This window comes from Neltuma alba, unplaced genomic scaffold (genome assembly GCF_004799145.2).
Source record: "Neltuma alba isolate B1F8T4 unplaced genomic scaffold, ASM479914v2 tig00005970_pilon, whole genome shotgun sequence".
In the NCBI taxonomy this organism is placed as follows: Eukaryota; Viridiplantae; Streptophyta; class Magnoliopsida; order Fabales; family Fabaceae; genus Neltuma; species Neltuma alba.
In genome coordinates, this window is record NW_021634300.1 from 37517 (window position 1) to 54397 (window position 16881).

Genomic DNA, 16881 nt, shown 5'->3' on the forward strand with positions numbered 1-16881 from the left:
GATTATTTGGTTTAATTGAGTGCTTATGGCATTTTAGGAATTATGTGCTTAATTTCTATTAATTGATAATAATTATGTGATTTTTAATTCCTAAATATTTGTGTCCTTGGGATATATAATATTGCATTTAGTTGAATTATTTTTCAGGTGATAATTAAGAACTTGGATAAGTTAAATCACTTTGTGTTAGAGAAGAAAAGAGTTTCCAAGAGAACCAAAATTTCATGGATTTTCTATTCCATAAAGATTTCAATTCCTTTTCATTTTACCTACACTTATCCCCAAACACTCTTTTAGTTAACCCTAAATCTATCTCCTATTTTCCCGAACCAAACAAGGCCTTAGTTTTGGACCTCCATTCCCATTCAATATTTGACCGAAAAGAGACGGGGGAGAATCAGAGGGTGCAGCGGCAAAAATTCTCCCATATCCTTCCATTCTCACTCTCGCCAAAATCCTTCCTCTCCCATCAATCCAAAACCACCAATTCTTCATCTTCATTAACGCTTCCCTCCATCTCTTCATTCTCGCCAAATCCCTTCACTCATACTCGGCCAATTCCTTTTCTCCATCAATCCGAATCCATCCATCCATCATCGTCGTCGTCTCTTTCATCTTCCCTCATGTTTTCTGCTATTGTTGAAGCATATGGTGGAGCTTCAGTGATGCAGAGGCTTGACTAAATCCTTCAATCCTCTGGATTAGTGTTTACGGCTTGAATTTGGAGCCTCAAATGGTAGTTTTAGCTCTTCCAATTTTTATTTCTTTCATTGTATTAGTGATTCCTAAGTTTCAGGATGAATTTTATAATGTTTGATATATTTATATTGAGATTGGTTGTAGTTGTTGGATCTTTGATTAGCATTTGACATTATGCTGTGATTAGCTTTAATTTCTTTACATTGTATGAGTCAGACTATGTTTTGAAATTATTGTGAATATTTAGTGATAATTCAAGGAGGCTTGGTTATTAGGTTGAAAATGTTAATTGCTTTTCTTTGATTCTCCTTATAGCTAATTGTGCTAAAACAGTTTAATTGTAAGTAATTAATTTTCAAGGTGACTTGATTTTAATTATTCTAATTAAACCAAGTCTAAAAGGTGGCCTTAAAGTCTTTTGAAATTAACTAACTCTTAAGTTAATTGAAGTAATGATAACATAAATTATTGTGCTAGAGGATTGCTATTCTATTGTTATCACTTTTTAATTCTCTTCGTTTATTTCATCCGTATCCATTTTATAAACTAAAAATCCAAAAATTATTTACTCATGCATCTTTTTAAATTTTGCCAATTAGTTAGTTAAAAACAAAATCAATTCTTTTCTAAGTCAATTCTCTATATTTTACATACGTAGTCACTTAGGAATTTTTAGAGGCTCCCTAAAATGTACATGACCTGGATTGTGTATTATATTGTATTAATTCGATTGATTTTGAAGTAAACCTAAGGCGACTAACAGTTCGTTCTTCACTTTGGTCCTTAATAAAAGATCCAGTTGACTAATTTTGAAAAAATTAAAGAAATTAATAAATTACTTAATTATAGTATATATTACATAATCTCTCTAAAATATTTATGTGGATCATTAAATTATATGTTAATTTATAAGTGAGAAAAATTAATTTAAAATATAAATATAAATACTTAAAAGTAGTTTAGTAACTTTTTTAATTTGCTCAAATTAATTATTTGAGTTTTATATAAGAATTGGAGGTAGTATTTAGTATGGAAGGAGGTAGTATAATTTTAAACCATGTCTTGTATCAAAAAAATAATTTTAAGCCATGTCAGATGTTTCAGTTGGAACAGGGGGGATCTCAAATTTGCTTGCTGACGACCTAGCTAGCAAGTAAAATATTGATGACATAGACCACTTAAAGTCTATATGTGTGTGTTACAAAACATTACATTTAACTTACATACAAATCACTACCTGGTTCAGATATCTATCTAATGAATAAAATATTAATTAGATTGTGGGTCCATATTTTATTTTATGTAGATTTTATGCTGTAAATTGAGATAAACACATACACACACACATTCGTAGTTTGAATGATGCATATTTATAACTAGTATTTTTAGGATTAGACAATCTGACCGGTCCAGTTGCCGCCGGAGAAAGAAGACTGCTTGAGCCATATGAAATCGGCTTTTAATTATTTTAATTTGGAGTAACAAGCATATCTGAGTTTTCCTTAATATCTGAAATTTTCGGTTGATTCACAAATACTTCGATCCCACATTAATTCCACAATTGCGTACTGACTTACTCTCCTTACCTTACATTAACACACATCGTTTTATGAAGAAGAAGAAAGGAGGAGGAGGAAGGAAGGGGAAAAAATTGTACTTGCATGTGATAGGATCCCTTTTTTTCATGTTGCATGTGATAAGCTTCCGCGTTTCCGGGACATTGCTTATAATCTCGCAGCTTTGTTTGAGCTTGACATTATAGATTATACATATAACATGAGAGTACATATAGAGAAAAGAGAATATCAGCCAGAAAAGGCCAAGTCCACTTTTCGATGCGTCAAGAGTCAATGTTTTCTTCGTGTCTGCGTTTTTTCCAGCCTCTTTCCTTTCTCTCTATATATTTGTTCTCCCCATTTTTCATTCAACATCTCAACCTCCACCTATAACACCCCAAAGAGAAAACCTTCCAAATTGTCCCAATGTCTTCTTTACCATTCTCAATTGTATCTTCTTCATCTTCTTTTTCTCATAATAGGATTCATGCTTATGCTTCCAACAGTATGCCCGAATTCGCACGAGTTCCAATCCCACTTCCAAAAATGCTCACATCATCGTCTTCCAACCTGCTGGTTCAGCAGTTCAATGGCCCCATCCAAACAACAGTCCCATCACAAAAGGATGTAATCTTCACCACATCGCAAACTTTTCAGCATTATTCTTGCGACCCAAACAGGTCCAAGGCCATGATTCAACTACATGCAATCTTGGTGGCCGTAGCTGACAGGATCGAAATGCACAAAAGTATTGAAGATCAACGAAACATTTGGAACTGCCTTCTTTTGAACTCCATCAATATGATGATCCTTTCTGCCTCAGCCATGGTTGCTCTCAACACAGCCATTCACAACACTGCACTCAAATTAACGTCCACTGTTTTGTTCACTGCCGCCACAGGGATGCTAATCATCATGAACAAGTTTCAGCCCTCACAAATGGCCCAGGAACAACGAAATGGAACCAATTTGTTCAAGCAGCTTCGCAGTTATATCCAAGCCAAATTAACTCTTGGAAATCCAACTCAGGAAGACGTTAACAGTGCAATGGAGAGGGTTATGGCACTTGACAAAGCTTATCCTTCCAAGTTTGAGTACCAAATGAAAGTTCCGGAGCTAGAAAAGGAGATGAGGGAGAATATAGAAGTGGAGAAGAGAAGAGATATGGGCGACGACGTCTATGAGAGGCTACGAAACTTGGCTCTCGTGATCAACAAAACCTTAGCCATATTAGGTCCTTTGCTCACTGGGATTGCAGCTTTAGGCTCTGCGTTTGTGAGCCATGGTTCGTCTTGGCCAGGCATTGTGGCGGCCATGGCAGGGTCATTGGCGACGTCTGTTAATGCATTGGAGCGTGTAGGCCAAGTGGGGATGGTCTATGAAATGTACAGAAGCTTTGGTGGATTGTTCAAGTTCTTGCAAGAGATCATCGAAGCAACACGTGAGAAGAAAGACGACAGCGACAGGAAAAAGACGACAGCACATCATGAAATGAAGGTGGCTATGGAATTAGGGAGGAGCGTTAAAATTAATCTGATGATTGGTATCTGATAGCTCTGGCAAAAATTATCTCTCTCTCTCTTTTTTTATAAGGATTATTTCATTCTTTATGTATAGTTTCTTGACATATAGTAAAGATTCTTAATATGCTTAAACATTATACAAATTTGCATTAATACAGAGAAAAGTTTTTATTTTTGACTGAAAACCATGTCAAATTTTTTAAATTAAATTTTGAGGTCTGAAAAGGGCACTTTCTTTTTACCCCCTTCTTTTGTCCTGAAGGGATTTGACTTTGATTTTAGCTTTTGCTAGACTTTGATTTGGAGGTAAGGTTGATAGAGAACATGTCGCAAGAGGCAAGAGTCAACGTTTAGTATTTGGTAAGGGGTGTTCATCAGCCCCGCCCAAATGCTCAATGCCCTAAGCCTGGTGGAATTATGCTAGCTCAGCACAAAAAAATAGCCCAAAAATACTTGGGAACTTGCAAGCTGGGCCAAATGTTGGGTAGGGCTAAGCATCATGCAAGATATGCATCCATGCCCATTTGGTCCTGCCCAAACTGTGTGTAAATATATATATATATATGATATACATGTATTTATTATATAATTGTATATATATAACATACATAAATGGTATTATTATATATTTGGAGGCTGTAGTTGTTAATATGCTTGATCATGGATATTGTTTTAAAACTCATTGTGTTGTGTTGGATTATGTAATGAAGTGGAAATATGGAATGTAAGATAGATATATGGACTTGTAATATCATTTTTACATTTCTTCTCTTAAAATATTTAAAGTTCAAAGTAAAATATTGTTCATCACTTTTAATTGAGAGTTTCACATATCATGACAAGGCATCAATACCTGGGCAAGAGAACCCATCTTCCCTAACCTAGCCTAGCCCAAAATTGCTCGGGCTCTAAGTTGAGCAACGGATTACAAAATATTACTTGCGATTGTTAATATAATATTTCATTTGACTTTTATTTTGGTCCTAAATATAAAACCTCAATCCACTTTGTCTCTCATATTTATATATTTTTTTTCTAAAGTAGTCCTTTTAATAATAGTAGTTTTAGCCAACACACTTGATTAGCAAGGATATTTAAGAAAGATAACACATATTTATTACAAATAACTAACTTAATTTGTTTTTTTAATCTTCTCAAATTAGTCAACTAGCTCTTATAGTTAGGACTGGAGATAGTATAACGAGTTCATCATTCAAGCTAGGTATCAAGTAAGAAGGAGTATTGTATAGGGTGATCAAAATAAAGAAAAAAATCAAAAGTAATTATGATATCAACAAAAAATGACGTTTAATAAGAAAGTTATAAAATGAGATCTCGTGGTAATATATTTGAATATTTAGCTTTTGATAAAGCCCAACCACTAATGTAACAACTACCGTTCTACAGAAAAGTATTTTTTTAAGATTAAAAATAAAAATAAACATATGAAAATGAATCTAAATAATTTATGTTATAAAACTAACGGATATGATTGTAACTATGTAAGAGCAGGAGAAAATTTAGAACGGGGGAGGAGCCCTCTCATTCACTTTGATTCGTATTGAAATGGGCTTCGTCGAAGCCTCCAATTATTAAAAACTACTACCTCTTCTTATTAATATAAGAATTTGTTTAATTTTTATTTTAATTCTAAATATAATACCTCAATTTATTTTATTTTTTATATTTATCTATTTTTTTAAGATGATTCTTATAATAATAGTAGTTTTAACTAACACACTTCATTAGCAATAATATTTTAGAAAAGACAACATTTATTTGCTACAAATAACTAATTTAATTAATTTTCTTGATTTACTCAAATTAGTCAACTAACTTTTATATTAAAAATTAGAGGTAGTAATAAATATATTACTCCTCCCGTCCTTAATATAAGATTTAATTTAAAAGTTGATGTTGGTCTTATATATAAAATATATTTCACATGTTTATTAATTTTTTTTCTAAGTTAACTAATTTAACTAACATTCTTAATTTACTCAAATTAATTAATTAGATATTAAATTAGGGATGAGAAGAGTATTTTATTGTATTTCCACTAACATGATATTGCACATTTCTCCAATTCTAAATGCATTTTATTACACCTGAATGTTCTTGCAAATAACTATCTATATTTACATACATCCTTCAAATGAAAGGCATGTAAATATTCCTTTGACTTGTGAGGTTTAAAAATATGACACAATGCCTTGTTTTTTTTTTTTTTTTGGTCTTCTTTGCTTCTAATAGGATTTGACTTAGATTTTAGCATTCCGTCCTCTTCTTTTACCAAAGTGTCAAAGCTTAAGTATTTGGATATTAATTTTACAAAATATGTGATGCATAGGATACAAAATAAGTGGTTAAAATAAAGAATGACATCATAAATTATTTGTCGCATAAAACATACTTACCATTCTTGCGCATTACTATAAGACTGATGTTATATGATAATGAATATTTGGCATAAAAACCATTCAAACATTAAAAATATAGGTTTGTGTGATTTTTAACATGAATATGGTTTTTGGTCAAAAAATTTCTAATTTTAAATTATTTACTTTTCCAAAAATATAAGATAGACCTTTTTCTGTATGGATAAATATAAATATAAGTATATAACAAGATTACATTTCACTCACATACACGTCACTATTTTTCTCTGTTCTTTTTAATGAACTTATTAATTAATTAAATTCATTTGTAATTAGATTGTGGGCCCATACTTTATTATTTTATATTGCATATGGACCTATCTGACGCATTGATTTGCGCAGTCTATAGTTAATTAATAATAGAACGAGTCTATCTTCAAAATTTTCAACGAACGTATATATTGAAACGGACAAATCTAATTAAAAAGCTGACATTTTTGAGATTGAAAGGTATAACTACATGAAATATATTAGAGTATATAGAAAATGTCAGCCAGAAAAGGTCAATAGTCAATATTTTCTTCTCCTCAGACTTTTCTCGATCTTCCCTCTTCCTACCGCTATATATATGATCCCTCGTCCTTCCCATTTCTCATTCGAAATCTCAACCTCCAACCGGAACACACCGAAGAGAAAACCTTCCAAATTATTCAAATGTCTTCTCTACAGATCTCAACTCTTTCTTCTTCTTCTTCTTCTTTAAGAAGAGTTAACGCCGCCATTAGTCTGCCAAAACTCTCACGAGCTCCAATCTCACTTCCAAAAATACCCACCAAATCTTCAACTACGAAGCTGGTTCGTGAATCCGATAATGGATCCTTATACACAATATCTCCAGCAGATAAAGATGTCGGCAACGCACAAATGCTCCAACATTTTTCCAAACCTGACGAGTCCAAGGCCAACATTCGATTATATGCAATCTTAGAGGCTGTCTCCGACAGAATTGAAATGCACAACAACATGGGCGAGCAACGAAACAACTGGAACTCTCTTCTTTTGAACTCTGTAAATATGATGACCCTTTCTGCTACAACCATGGTTGGTCTCAACACTGCCATTGACAATACTGCATTTAGATTATCGTCCACTCTTTTGTTCACAGCCGCCACAGGGATACTTCTCATCATGAACAAGATTCAGCCCTCACAACTCACTGAGGAACAACGAAACGCCACTAGGTTGTTCAAACAGCTTCAGAAGGAAATCCAAACGACGTTAACTCTTGGAAATCCAACTGAGGAAGACGTCCACAGTGCAATGGAGAGGGTTTTGGCACTTGACAAGGCTTATCCACTTCCTCTCTTGGGAGCCATGCTTGAGAAATTCCCTTCAAAGTTCGAGCCTGCTGTTTGGTGGCCTAAAAGTAACAAGACGAATGACTTCCAAAAGCAAGTCGCCAGATCGCAGGAGGAAACGAATAATGGATGGACTCCAGAACTGGAAACGGAGATGTGGCAGCTTCTTGAAGTGATGAAGAGAAGAGACATGGAGGACTATGAGAGACTAGGAAATTTGGCTCTCAACGTCAACAAAACCTTAGCCACATCAGGTTCCTTGCTCACTGGCATTGCAGCTTTAGGTTCTGCATTAGCCAGCCACGGTTCGTCTTGGCCAGGTATTGCGGCCGTCGTGGCTGGGTCGTTGGCGACGTCTGTGAATGCATTGGAGCATGGAGGCCAAGTGGGGATGGTGTTTGAAATGTACAGAAACTGTGGTGGTTTCTTCAAGTTGCTGCAAGAGAGCATAGAAACAACGCTTGAAGAGAAAGATTGCGAGAAAAGAGAGAACGGCGAGCTCTTTGAAATGAAGGTGGCAACGAAATTGGGGAGAAGCGTTTCGCAACTCAGACGACTTGCCTCAAAATTTGTTGCCTATGAGTCGGAAGGAATGGCCATGGATGAATTTGCCAGCAAACTTTTCTGAAGACTAACTTTTTTCAGTTCGTCGATCCTAACTTTAGATAGGACACAGAAGCATTCTTTTATTCTTTATTATGTAAAGTCTCCCGAAATACAAGAAATAATATTCTTATTTTGACACAAAAAATATTGCATTTGTACGCAGAACTTTTCCTTAGCTTACGGTAGAATTGAATTAAACTTTTAATGATATAGGAACCACCACTTGGAAATTGCAAGTTTAGTATTTAAACTTTGTAACCAATAGAATGGATCCGTGTTAAGACTCGGAACTTTCATCAATGAATTGGAAGATATCTGGTTAGGTCAATAAATTTGATCTTGGATTTGTGGCCACTGGAAAAAAAAAAAAAAAGCTTATTACCAACAAAATTAACTAGTGGCAGAAAAATATTCTGTCACTATATGCTAACGAATTAGCAATAGAAATTCTGTTACTAAACTTAGTGATAGGAATTTTTCTGTCACTAATCCGTCTTGGTAAAGCTTTAGTGATGGAATTTTCTGATCAGAAATTTTCATCACTAATTTTTGTTGTAAATTTTTAGCGATGAAAATATTGGTAATTAGCAACAGAATAATTACATCATTAGTGATGGAATTGAAATTGTGTTAATAATCCAATTAGTAACAGAACAATTAGTAATGAAAAAATTTTGTCACCAATTGAATTTTATGACTAAATAAAAATTCTGTCGTTAATCACATATATATTTTTTTTATAGTAGAGAGTGGGGGTGAGAGTTGCTGCTTATTTTTTGAATTTCAATCACACAGTGTGGAATAAAAATTCCATGATGATGGCCATAGAAAGAATAAAAATTTCATGATTACCTGGCATAGATTGTTGAAAACGACTGAAATGAAGATGAAAGAAGAAGAAACAGCAGCCACGGAGGCCAAGAAGAAAGAACAAGGAGGAGGAAGTAATACGTTGAAGAGAAGCCAGAGAAAGAAAGAGGGGGAATATATATATATATATATATATATATATAATATTGTAGGATCCTTTTCTGACCTTGAATGTGATATAAGATTCCGCGCCTTGGGGACATGTAAAGGTTAGTAGAAATTATAGGGGCTTCTTTAATTCAAATCACTGCTTATAGACTCGCAGCTTCATTTTATATAGAGACGCACTAATTAAAAAGCAGACATAAAAAAAGTAAACACCAAAGAGAAGAGAATATCAGCCAGAAAAGGCCGAGTCCACATGTTCATGTTTCAAGAGTCAAAGTACTTTCTTATGTAGTCTGACTTCTGGGTTTCCTTTTTCTATTTCTCTCTATATATATGACATCTCGTCCTTCCCATTTTTCATTCAGCATCTCAACCTCCAACTGTAACACACCAAGAGAAATTAAACCTTTCAAATTGTTCCAATGTCTTCTTTACCAATCTCAATTCCATCTTCTTCTTCCTTTTCCTTTTGTCGAAGGAGAGTTCATGATGCTTATGCTGCAAACAGTATGCCAAAACTCGCACGAGTTCCAATCTCACTTCCAAAACTGCCTCCATCATCTACCAATCTGGTTCAGCAATTCAATGACCCCATCCAAACCATAGTTCCGTCCAACACTGCCATTGACAATACAGCACTCAAATTATCGTCCACTCTTTTGTTCACTGCCGCCACGGGGATGCTTCTCATTACGAACAAGATTCAGCCCTCAGAAATGGCCCAGGAACAAGGAAATGCGGCTACATTGTCCAAGCAGCTTCACTCCGATATCCAAACCCAGCGCAATGGAGAGGCTTTTGGCTCTTGACAAAGCTTACCCATCAATGTTTGAGCCTGCTGCTTGGTGGCCCAAAACTAAAGCTAATGACTACCAGACGAAAGTTCCAGCTGAACTAGAAGTGGAGAATAGAAAAGATATGGAGGACGTCTACGAGAGGCAACGAAGCTTGGCTCTCAAGATCAAAACAATCTTAGCCATTTTAGGTCCTTTGCTCACTGGCGTTGCAGCTTTAGGCTCTGCTGCATCAGTGAGCCATGGTTCGTCTTGCGTAGACATTGTGGCGGCCATGGCAGGGTCATTGGCTACATCTGTTAATGCCTTGGAGCGTGCAGGCCAAGTGGGGATGGTGTATGATATGTACAGAAAGTGTGGTGGATTCTTCAAGTTGTTACAAGTGATAATCGAAGTGACACATAATAAAGAGAAAAACGACAGCGACAAGAAAAGGCCGACAGCACATCATGAAATGAAGGTGGCTATGGAATTAGGAAGAAGCGTTAAAATTAGTTGATGGTTGACATCTGATAGCTTTAGGATACAAGTTGATGAAGATATGTCCTATGCTTATGATACAATTTGGGTGATCAGAATATAATTTACAAACGATCGAAGAATGGCGTTCAAAAATGTTATGAAATGAGTTCTCATGGTAAATGATAGTATATTTCAACATTTAGCTTTTGCTAGATCTCAACTATTAATGTAACAACTATTGCTCTACAAAAAATGATTTCTTTGGTATAAAAATAAGGGTTAAAGTTTAATTTTACTCCAAAAGTTTTCTTGTGGGTATCTGTAACTTTTTTTTTATTATGACTAAGACGGGTAAGGCCTCCAATTTTTAAAAACTAACAAACATATTACGTTGTATTTATACTAACGTAATTATGTACATTTCCCAAATTCAAAGAATCCTTAACGCATTTAGTACATATGAATGTTCTTGCCCTTAATATATAGAAGTTAATTGGATTTATAATTGGCAGCATAACATGAGATGTTTTAGCCTATGCCCCTATAAAACATTTAGGAAGAATATGAAGGGAAGATATAACACAAGATCCCATATTTAAGGAGTGTTTGGATTCGCTTTTCAAGAGTAATTTTATGAAGTTTGAGGTAAATATGTGAGAAGAATTCTTATCTTGACTCGTAAAAATATTTTTTTTAAGTACTTTTATAAGATGCCAAACACCCCTAAGTATATCTGAATAAAGTCAAACATGAATGTAAAAACCGAGAACTAATATGTTAAGTTAAAAAACGAAAGTATGAAATCTAAATCATTTAGGTTAAATGTGAAAACTTTAAATCTCATTTTTTTAGAAAAATAAAAAAGAATATCCTTTATATTAGATATGACCATCAAATCTGAAACCATAAAGCAATACCAATTCCATCTTTACAAACAAAAATCGTACAACATGCAATGAAAGGTCTCGAAGAGTAATCACAAATTAGGGAACCAAGTTAATCAAGATTATTTAAGATTATAAAAAAGCACAGGCCATATCAAAACTTATAAATACACATTGTCTTTTAATCATTGTCCGTGATGAAAAGCCCCCGTGTTTGTGTGTATATAAATATACACATTCATTTTGCAACACTCATCCACCAGTTTCATCACAATACAGTGTATAAAAGCCATGAAGCTTGCACTTCTTTTCTCTCTAGCAATTTTAGTTCTTCTTTCTCTCTTTAGTCCCCACGCTCAAGCTCAAGGTACGATATATACATATATACATACATGTTGTAGCTTCATTGTTAAGTATTGATTCAATATTATTGAAACATATTGAGGGATTATAATTAATGTTATTATGGTTGTGATTTGATTAATGGATGTGTTTTTGTATTAGGTGGTGTGAATTTGTGTCCAAAGCAGATGACTTTGGATGGAACATGTGAAGGGACCAGGGGAGGCTACGGGTGTGCACTTGAATTCCTGGCACAGTATGGGGCAAGCGCCATGCCACAGCACTGCACTTGCACTGACCTTAATCACCAACGTCTCTGCAAATGTGACGTTGTTTGTCCTTGAAACATTAATCCTATGTATCTGTCTCTATGTGTTTGATTAATAAGCAACATCCTTATTATTAGTTACAACTACTAACTAAAGTTATTTCGATTGTAAAATAAGTTGTTATTAAAATTTAATTATACTACCTCCAAAACTAAAACTAATGACTACCAAATGAAAGTTCCAGAACTAGAAGAGGAAATGAGGGAGAGTGTGGAATAGAAGAAGAGAAAAGAGAAAAATGACGGCGACAAGAGAAAGCGACGACACCGCATGAAATGAAGGCGGGAATGGAATTAGGAAGAAGCGTTAAAATTAGTTTGATGATTGGTATTTGATAGCTTTAGGGTCCAAGTTGATGAAGATATGTCCTATGCTTATGATACCGTTTGGGTGATCAAAATAATTTACAAACGAACCAAGAATGACGTTCAAAAAAGTTATGTAATGATATCTCATGGTAAATGATCCTCTCTCCGGTTCACAATATAAGATAAACGTTGTTAAAGGAGCTTGAGTTTTTAATAAAATAATATTCACTTTTGTCTAAGCATTAAATCAGTATTTTTTTTTCATTTTTACCCTCGTATATTTTCTTTTTTTCTTTAATTCATTTATTACATCTTTTACTTATTTTCTTCATTAATAAGGGTATATTTGGAAAAAAAATACATGCCTTACATTTTTATTGTTTTAAAGTGATTTTAACTAATTTCTTGATAAACGTAAATGGATAAAATTTATCTTATACTTTAAATCAAATGGAGTATATTTCAACATTTAGATTTTGCTCAATCTCAACTAATTAACCTTCGGACAAAAAAATTTCTCAACTATTCATGTAATAATTATTGTTCTACAAAAAATGATTTCTTTAGTATGAAAATAAGGGTTGAAGTTTAATTTAAAGAGGAGAATTGGGGGAGAAGTCCTCTTATTCACTTAGATTCAAATGTGTGTGTGTGTGTGAGACTTCGAAATGGGCTTTATTCATAGGCCCCTAATTATTAAAAACCAATAAATATATTACCTTGTGTCCTTGATATAAGAGTTAGTTAAAAATTAAACTTGATCCTAATTTTAAATTCATCTATTTTGTCTCTTAAATTTATAATATTTTTTCTAAAACATCCCTAGTAATTGTAAGGAGTTCTCATCAAAGGATAGTCTCGATACACATGATTAAAGAGGGTGGTTTGGGGAAGTCAACACATACGTGCCATGATTAACCAACTTAACTAATTTTCTTAATCTCCTCAAATTAGTTACCTGACTCTTATATTAAAGGCCAGTGATAGTATTACATTGTATTCATACTAATATAATAATGTACATTTCCCAAATTCAAAGAATCTTTGATGCATTTAGTACATATGAATGTTCTTGCCCTTAATAAGTTGGATTTATAAATGGGGAGCATATAGGATCGGACAAGATGTTTTATGAAAGTAAAAATCAGGTTCTTTGAATCTTGGGAATTAGTTCATGAACTTACAAAATGTAATAAAATCTAATCCTTTTCCAATACAGAAAAGTCCTTTACTTTATGTCTATTGTTAGTTCTTTTTTCTATCTTGCCTCCGCGCTGATGCTCAAGGTACTGGCTATGATGAAAGATTATATTAATTAATTAAGTAGTTGTGGCTTTTGATTATTTGATTAATGAATGTGCATTATAATATAACTACAAAAGATATCATGTATATACATTACGTGGTTAAGATAAAGAATGGCACCATGAATCATTTCTGACCCTAAAATATATACATACCAATTATAATTAAAATAATTAAACTTTAAGGCTTATGTTTTACATTCGAATAAAGTCAAATATGCATGTAACAACTACTGTTAATTTACAGAGAAATAATATTTTAAGTTAAAAAAAACAAAAATATGAAATCTAAATCATTTAGGTTAAATGTGAACACTTTAAATCTCTTTTTTTTTTTAAAAAAAAAAAGGGAGAAGAAGAATATCCTTTATCTTTAGATGGCCACCAAATCTAATCAAGACCATATATAAAGCAATACCTTTTTTTTTTTGGATAAGACATATATAAAGCAATACCAATTGCATCTTTACAAACGAAAATTGTGCCACATGCAATGAAAGGTCTCGAAGAATAATCACAAATTAGGGAACCAAGTTAATCAGAGATTTAAGATTATATCAAAAAAGCACAGCCATATCAAAACTTATAAACAGTCTTAAATCATTTTCCATGGTGAAAAGCCCTAGGTGTGTATATAAACATACATATTCTTTTGGCTGCAACACTCATCCACCAGTTTCATCACAATACAATATACAAAAACCATGAAGCTTGCACCTCTTTTCTTTCTATTAATTTTAGTTCTTCTCTCTCTCTTTAGCCCCTATGCTCAAGCTCAAGGTATGATATACACACACATACAGGATTAATATCATTTTGAGTTCATGAAATTTAACTTTATTTTGATTTTTGTTATTGAAATTTGAAACCAGTTATCTTGGTCCATAGAGTTTTATTGATGAAGACGGTTTTATCTGTCAGATATTTATGCCTGTAAAATGTTGTTTCAGATACCAAAAAAAAACTATTTCAGGAACTAAACGAACTTGTTTTTGTTTAGGTGGTGGGAAATTGTGTCCAAAGGAGATGAGGTTGGAGGGAAGTTGTGGAGGGAGCAGTGGAGGATTCAACTGCGCAATTGAGTTCCTAGGGAAATATGGAGCAAGGGCCATGCCACAGCACTGCACTTGCACTGACCTTAATCAACAACGCCTTTGCAAATGTGACATTGTTTGTACTTAGCCTGAAAAATATAATCCTATATATGTATCTATCTATCTTTGATCAATAAGAAGCCACCTTACTAGCTACTACCAACTTCATCATGTTGAATAATATTGATTATACGAGCAGCAGGCACGGGTTAGCTCACCTGTGAAATCATATAGCCTGCTTGTTTTTTTCTTTTTCGGGGCAGGTCTGGCCGGGTTGGCTCATTTAGATAACGTAAATGTGAATACACCAAGCTACATGTTACCTGCTTGATCCTAGGGACGTTCATAAGGGCGGGATTAGAACAATCATGTCCTGATCTTGTCTTAATAATCAGGATTTCTTGATGATCTTGTTCTTATTGAACAGGACATGACTAGGATCGGACAAAGACGTCTCATCTTTTTGCTTTTTGAAGTTTTTGATTTGGAAACCAATTATATATACAGAGCATGAGAATTTATAATAAAAAATTTACAACGAAAATAAATAAAATAGATAAAAATTGGTTAAAACAATGGCAAAGGATAAAAGTTTCCTATTATATTGAAGGACAGAAAATAAATAAACCCAAAATATCCACGGAAAACATTATATAATTAATCTGTACAGGAGAACTCATAAAGAACATTATTAAAGTAACAATTAATAATTAAAATAAATTTCTAAATAGAAGATGGTGATACATGTGTCTGAAAAATTTTCAAGACAAGACTGTTCAACTCCAAAATAACTGGAATCAAGACAGGATACATGCCAGGAGGAGCCAAATTGAACGCCTCTACTCAGCCCTGTACTGCTTTGTTTTTATTTATAAGTCATTTGTAAAAAAAAATAGTTTTATTCTAAATATAAAATACTTGTAGAGTAATTAATAATCTTTTTTAAGTTTTATTCTAATTGACTTAAATAGGTAAGAAAAAAGTATCAAACATATTTTTTTTAATACCTTTCCTTTAACAAGGACAAAAGGTTAAAAAATTATTAATTTAATATATATTTTTTATTTGTAAACTTAAAATACAAGTGGCCTGTAAGCAGAAACGTAAAAGTGGATATTGTAAATAAAAGCATATTGGATTTAAGCCACGTATAAATAGTTGAGTTGTACATGTAGGGGGCTAGCTAGGGGCCATATATGCATTAATTGATGGGTTGACCCAGCAGCTCACGAAGAAGATTTGACGAGTTGTACGTTTATAGCCATCCATCTCAACCTACACATAATTAAGCGCCCCCTTTGAATTTATTATTATTTGGAACAGTTAGACGGCTTCATTACCTAATTATGGTCCCCTGTCTTCTGACAAATCTAATTATTTGTCGCAATAAAATAAATAACTATTCGAATTAGTCAGAGGTATATGCGTAATGCAATGCTCGACTGTAGAAGAGCACCCACTTTATTACTATGAAATTTATTTGCAAAAATCGATAATAGAGTCGTAAAAATCTGACTAAGATTTTGCCACTTTGAACTGCTCTATGAAGAATAATCTGTAATATTTATTCACACTTTGACAAATTTAATTCAAATTTGTAACATATAAAACGGGGATGATCATTTAATTGTACCTTAGCTTAACCGAAAAGTTAATTTTATTCGAATATCTTTATAAAGTTACTTGTTATTGAGTCTTGTACAAAAAAGTTTTTGGTGATCAATCTTTTAAAAGAAGTCAATAATTTTTACAGGCACAGTTAAGTTAGTATTTTGAGAATTGAAGATAATATTTGAAATCATGGGCAATAATGAACTATACACCACGGGCAATCTTTTAATCTCATTTTATAATTTTTTATAGAAAATTATTTTTTTAAAAATATCATCGTTTTAGTCAAGCTAAATAAAATTATTTCATCAACATTAGTCAAATTTTTTTCTTCGTCAAATAAAAAATAAAATTTAAATTAATGAGAGACTTTGGCAAATAATAATAAATAAATGGAACAAAAATTATATTCGATATTAATGCAAGCAATCATCAATATCAGCTGTATAATAAATTGAAGTTTAGAGTTTAGAATCCGTGTAGCCTTTGAAACTATAGGAAATTTTTTAAAATTGAAATGTATAAGCTATAAGCTAGGTCCTTATTGAAATGTCAAAGGTAAGGCTCGGTCTTATTCACTTGGTCAATGGTCAATATTTTCCCAAATATGACTCATTCGCCTTCCATTTTGGTTCCTTCTGATAATCTCTGATTG

General features: G+C 33.1%; 2 protein-coding genes and 1 pseudogene across 2 annotated transcripts; all 3 read left to right on the top strand.

Annotated features, from left to right (window-relative positions):
* Positions 1–2681: 2681 nt before the first annotated feature.
* LOC114749181 (probable F-box protein At4g22030) lies at positions 2682–3806 on the top strand. The gene has a single exon (XM_028937671.1). It carries the CDS (start codon positions 2682–2684, stop codon positions 3804–3806), a length of 1125 nt encoding a protein of 374 aa, XP_028793504.1.
* A 3064-nt stretch (positions 3807–6870) lies between these two features.
* LOC114749182 (probable F-box protein At4g22030) lies at positions 6871–8149 on the top strand (annotated as a pseudogene).
* A 1774-nt stretch (positions 8150–9923) lies between these two features.
* On the top strand, positions 9924–10391 carry LOC114749183 (probable F-box protein At4g22030). The gene has a single exon (XM_028937672.1). The coding sequence runs from the start codon at positions 9924–9926 to the stop codon at positions 10389–10391; it is 468 nt and encodes a 155-aa protein (XP_028793505.1).
* The last annotated feature ends 6490 nt before the right edge of the window (positions 10392–16881 follow it).

Coding starts and splice junctions, on each gene's coding strand:
- LOC114749183 (XM_028937672.1), top strand. CDS start 9,924: ATGTTTGAGCCTGCTGCTTGGTGGCCCAAAACTAAAGCTAATGACTAC.
- LOC114749181 (XM_028937671.1), top strand. CDS start 2,682: ATGTCTTCTTTACCATTCTCAATTGTATCTTCTTCATCTTCTTTTTCT.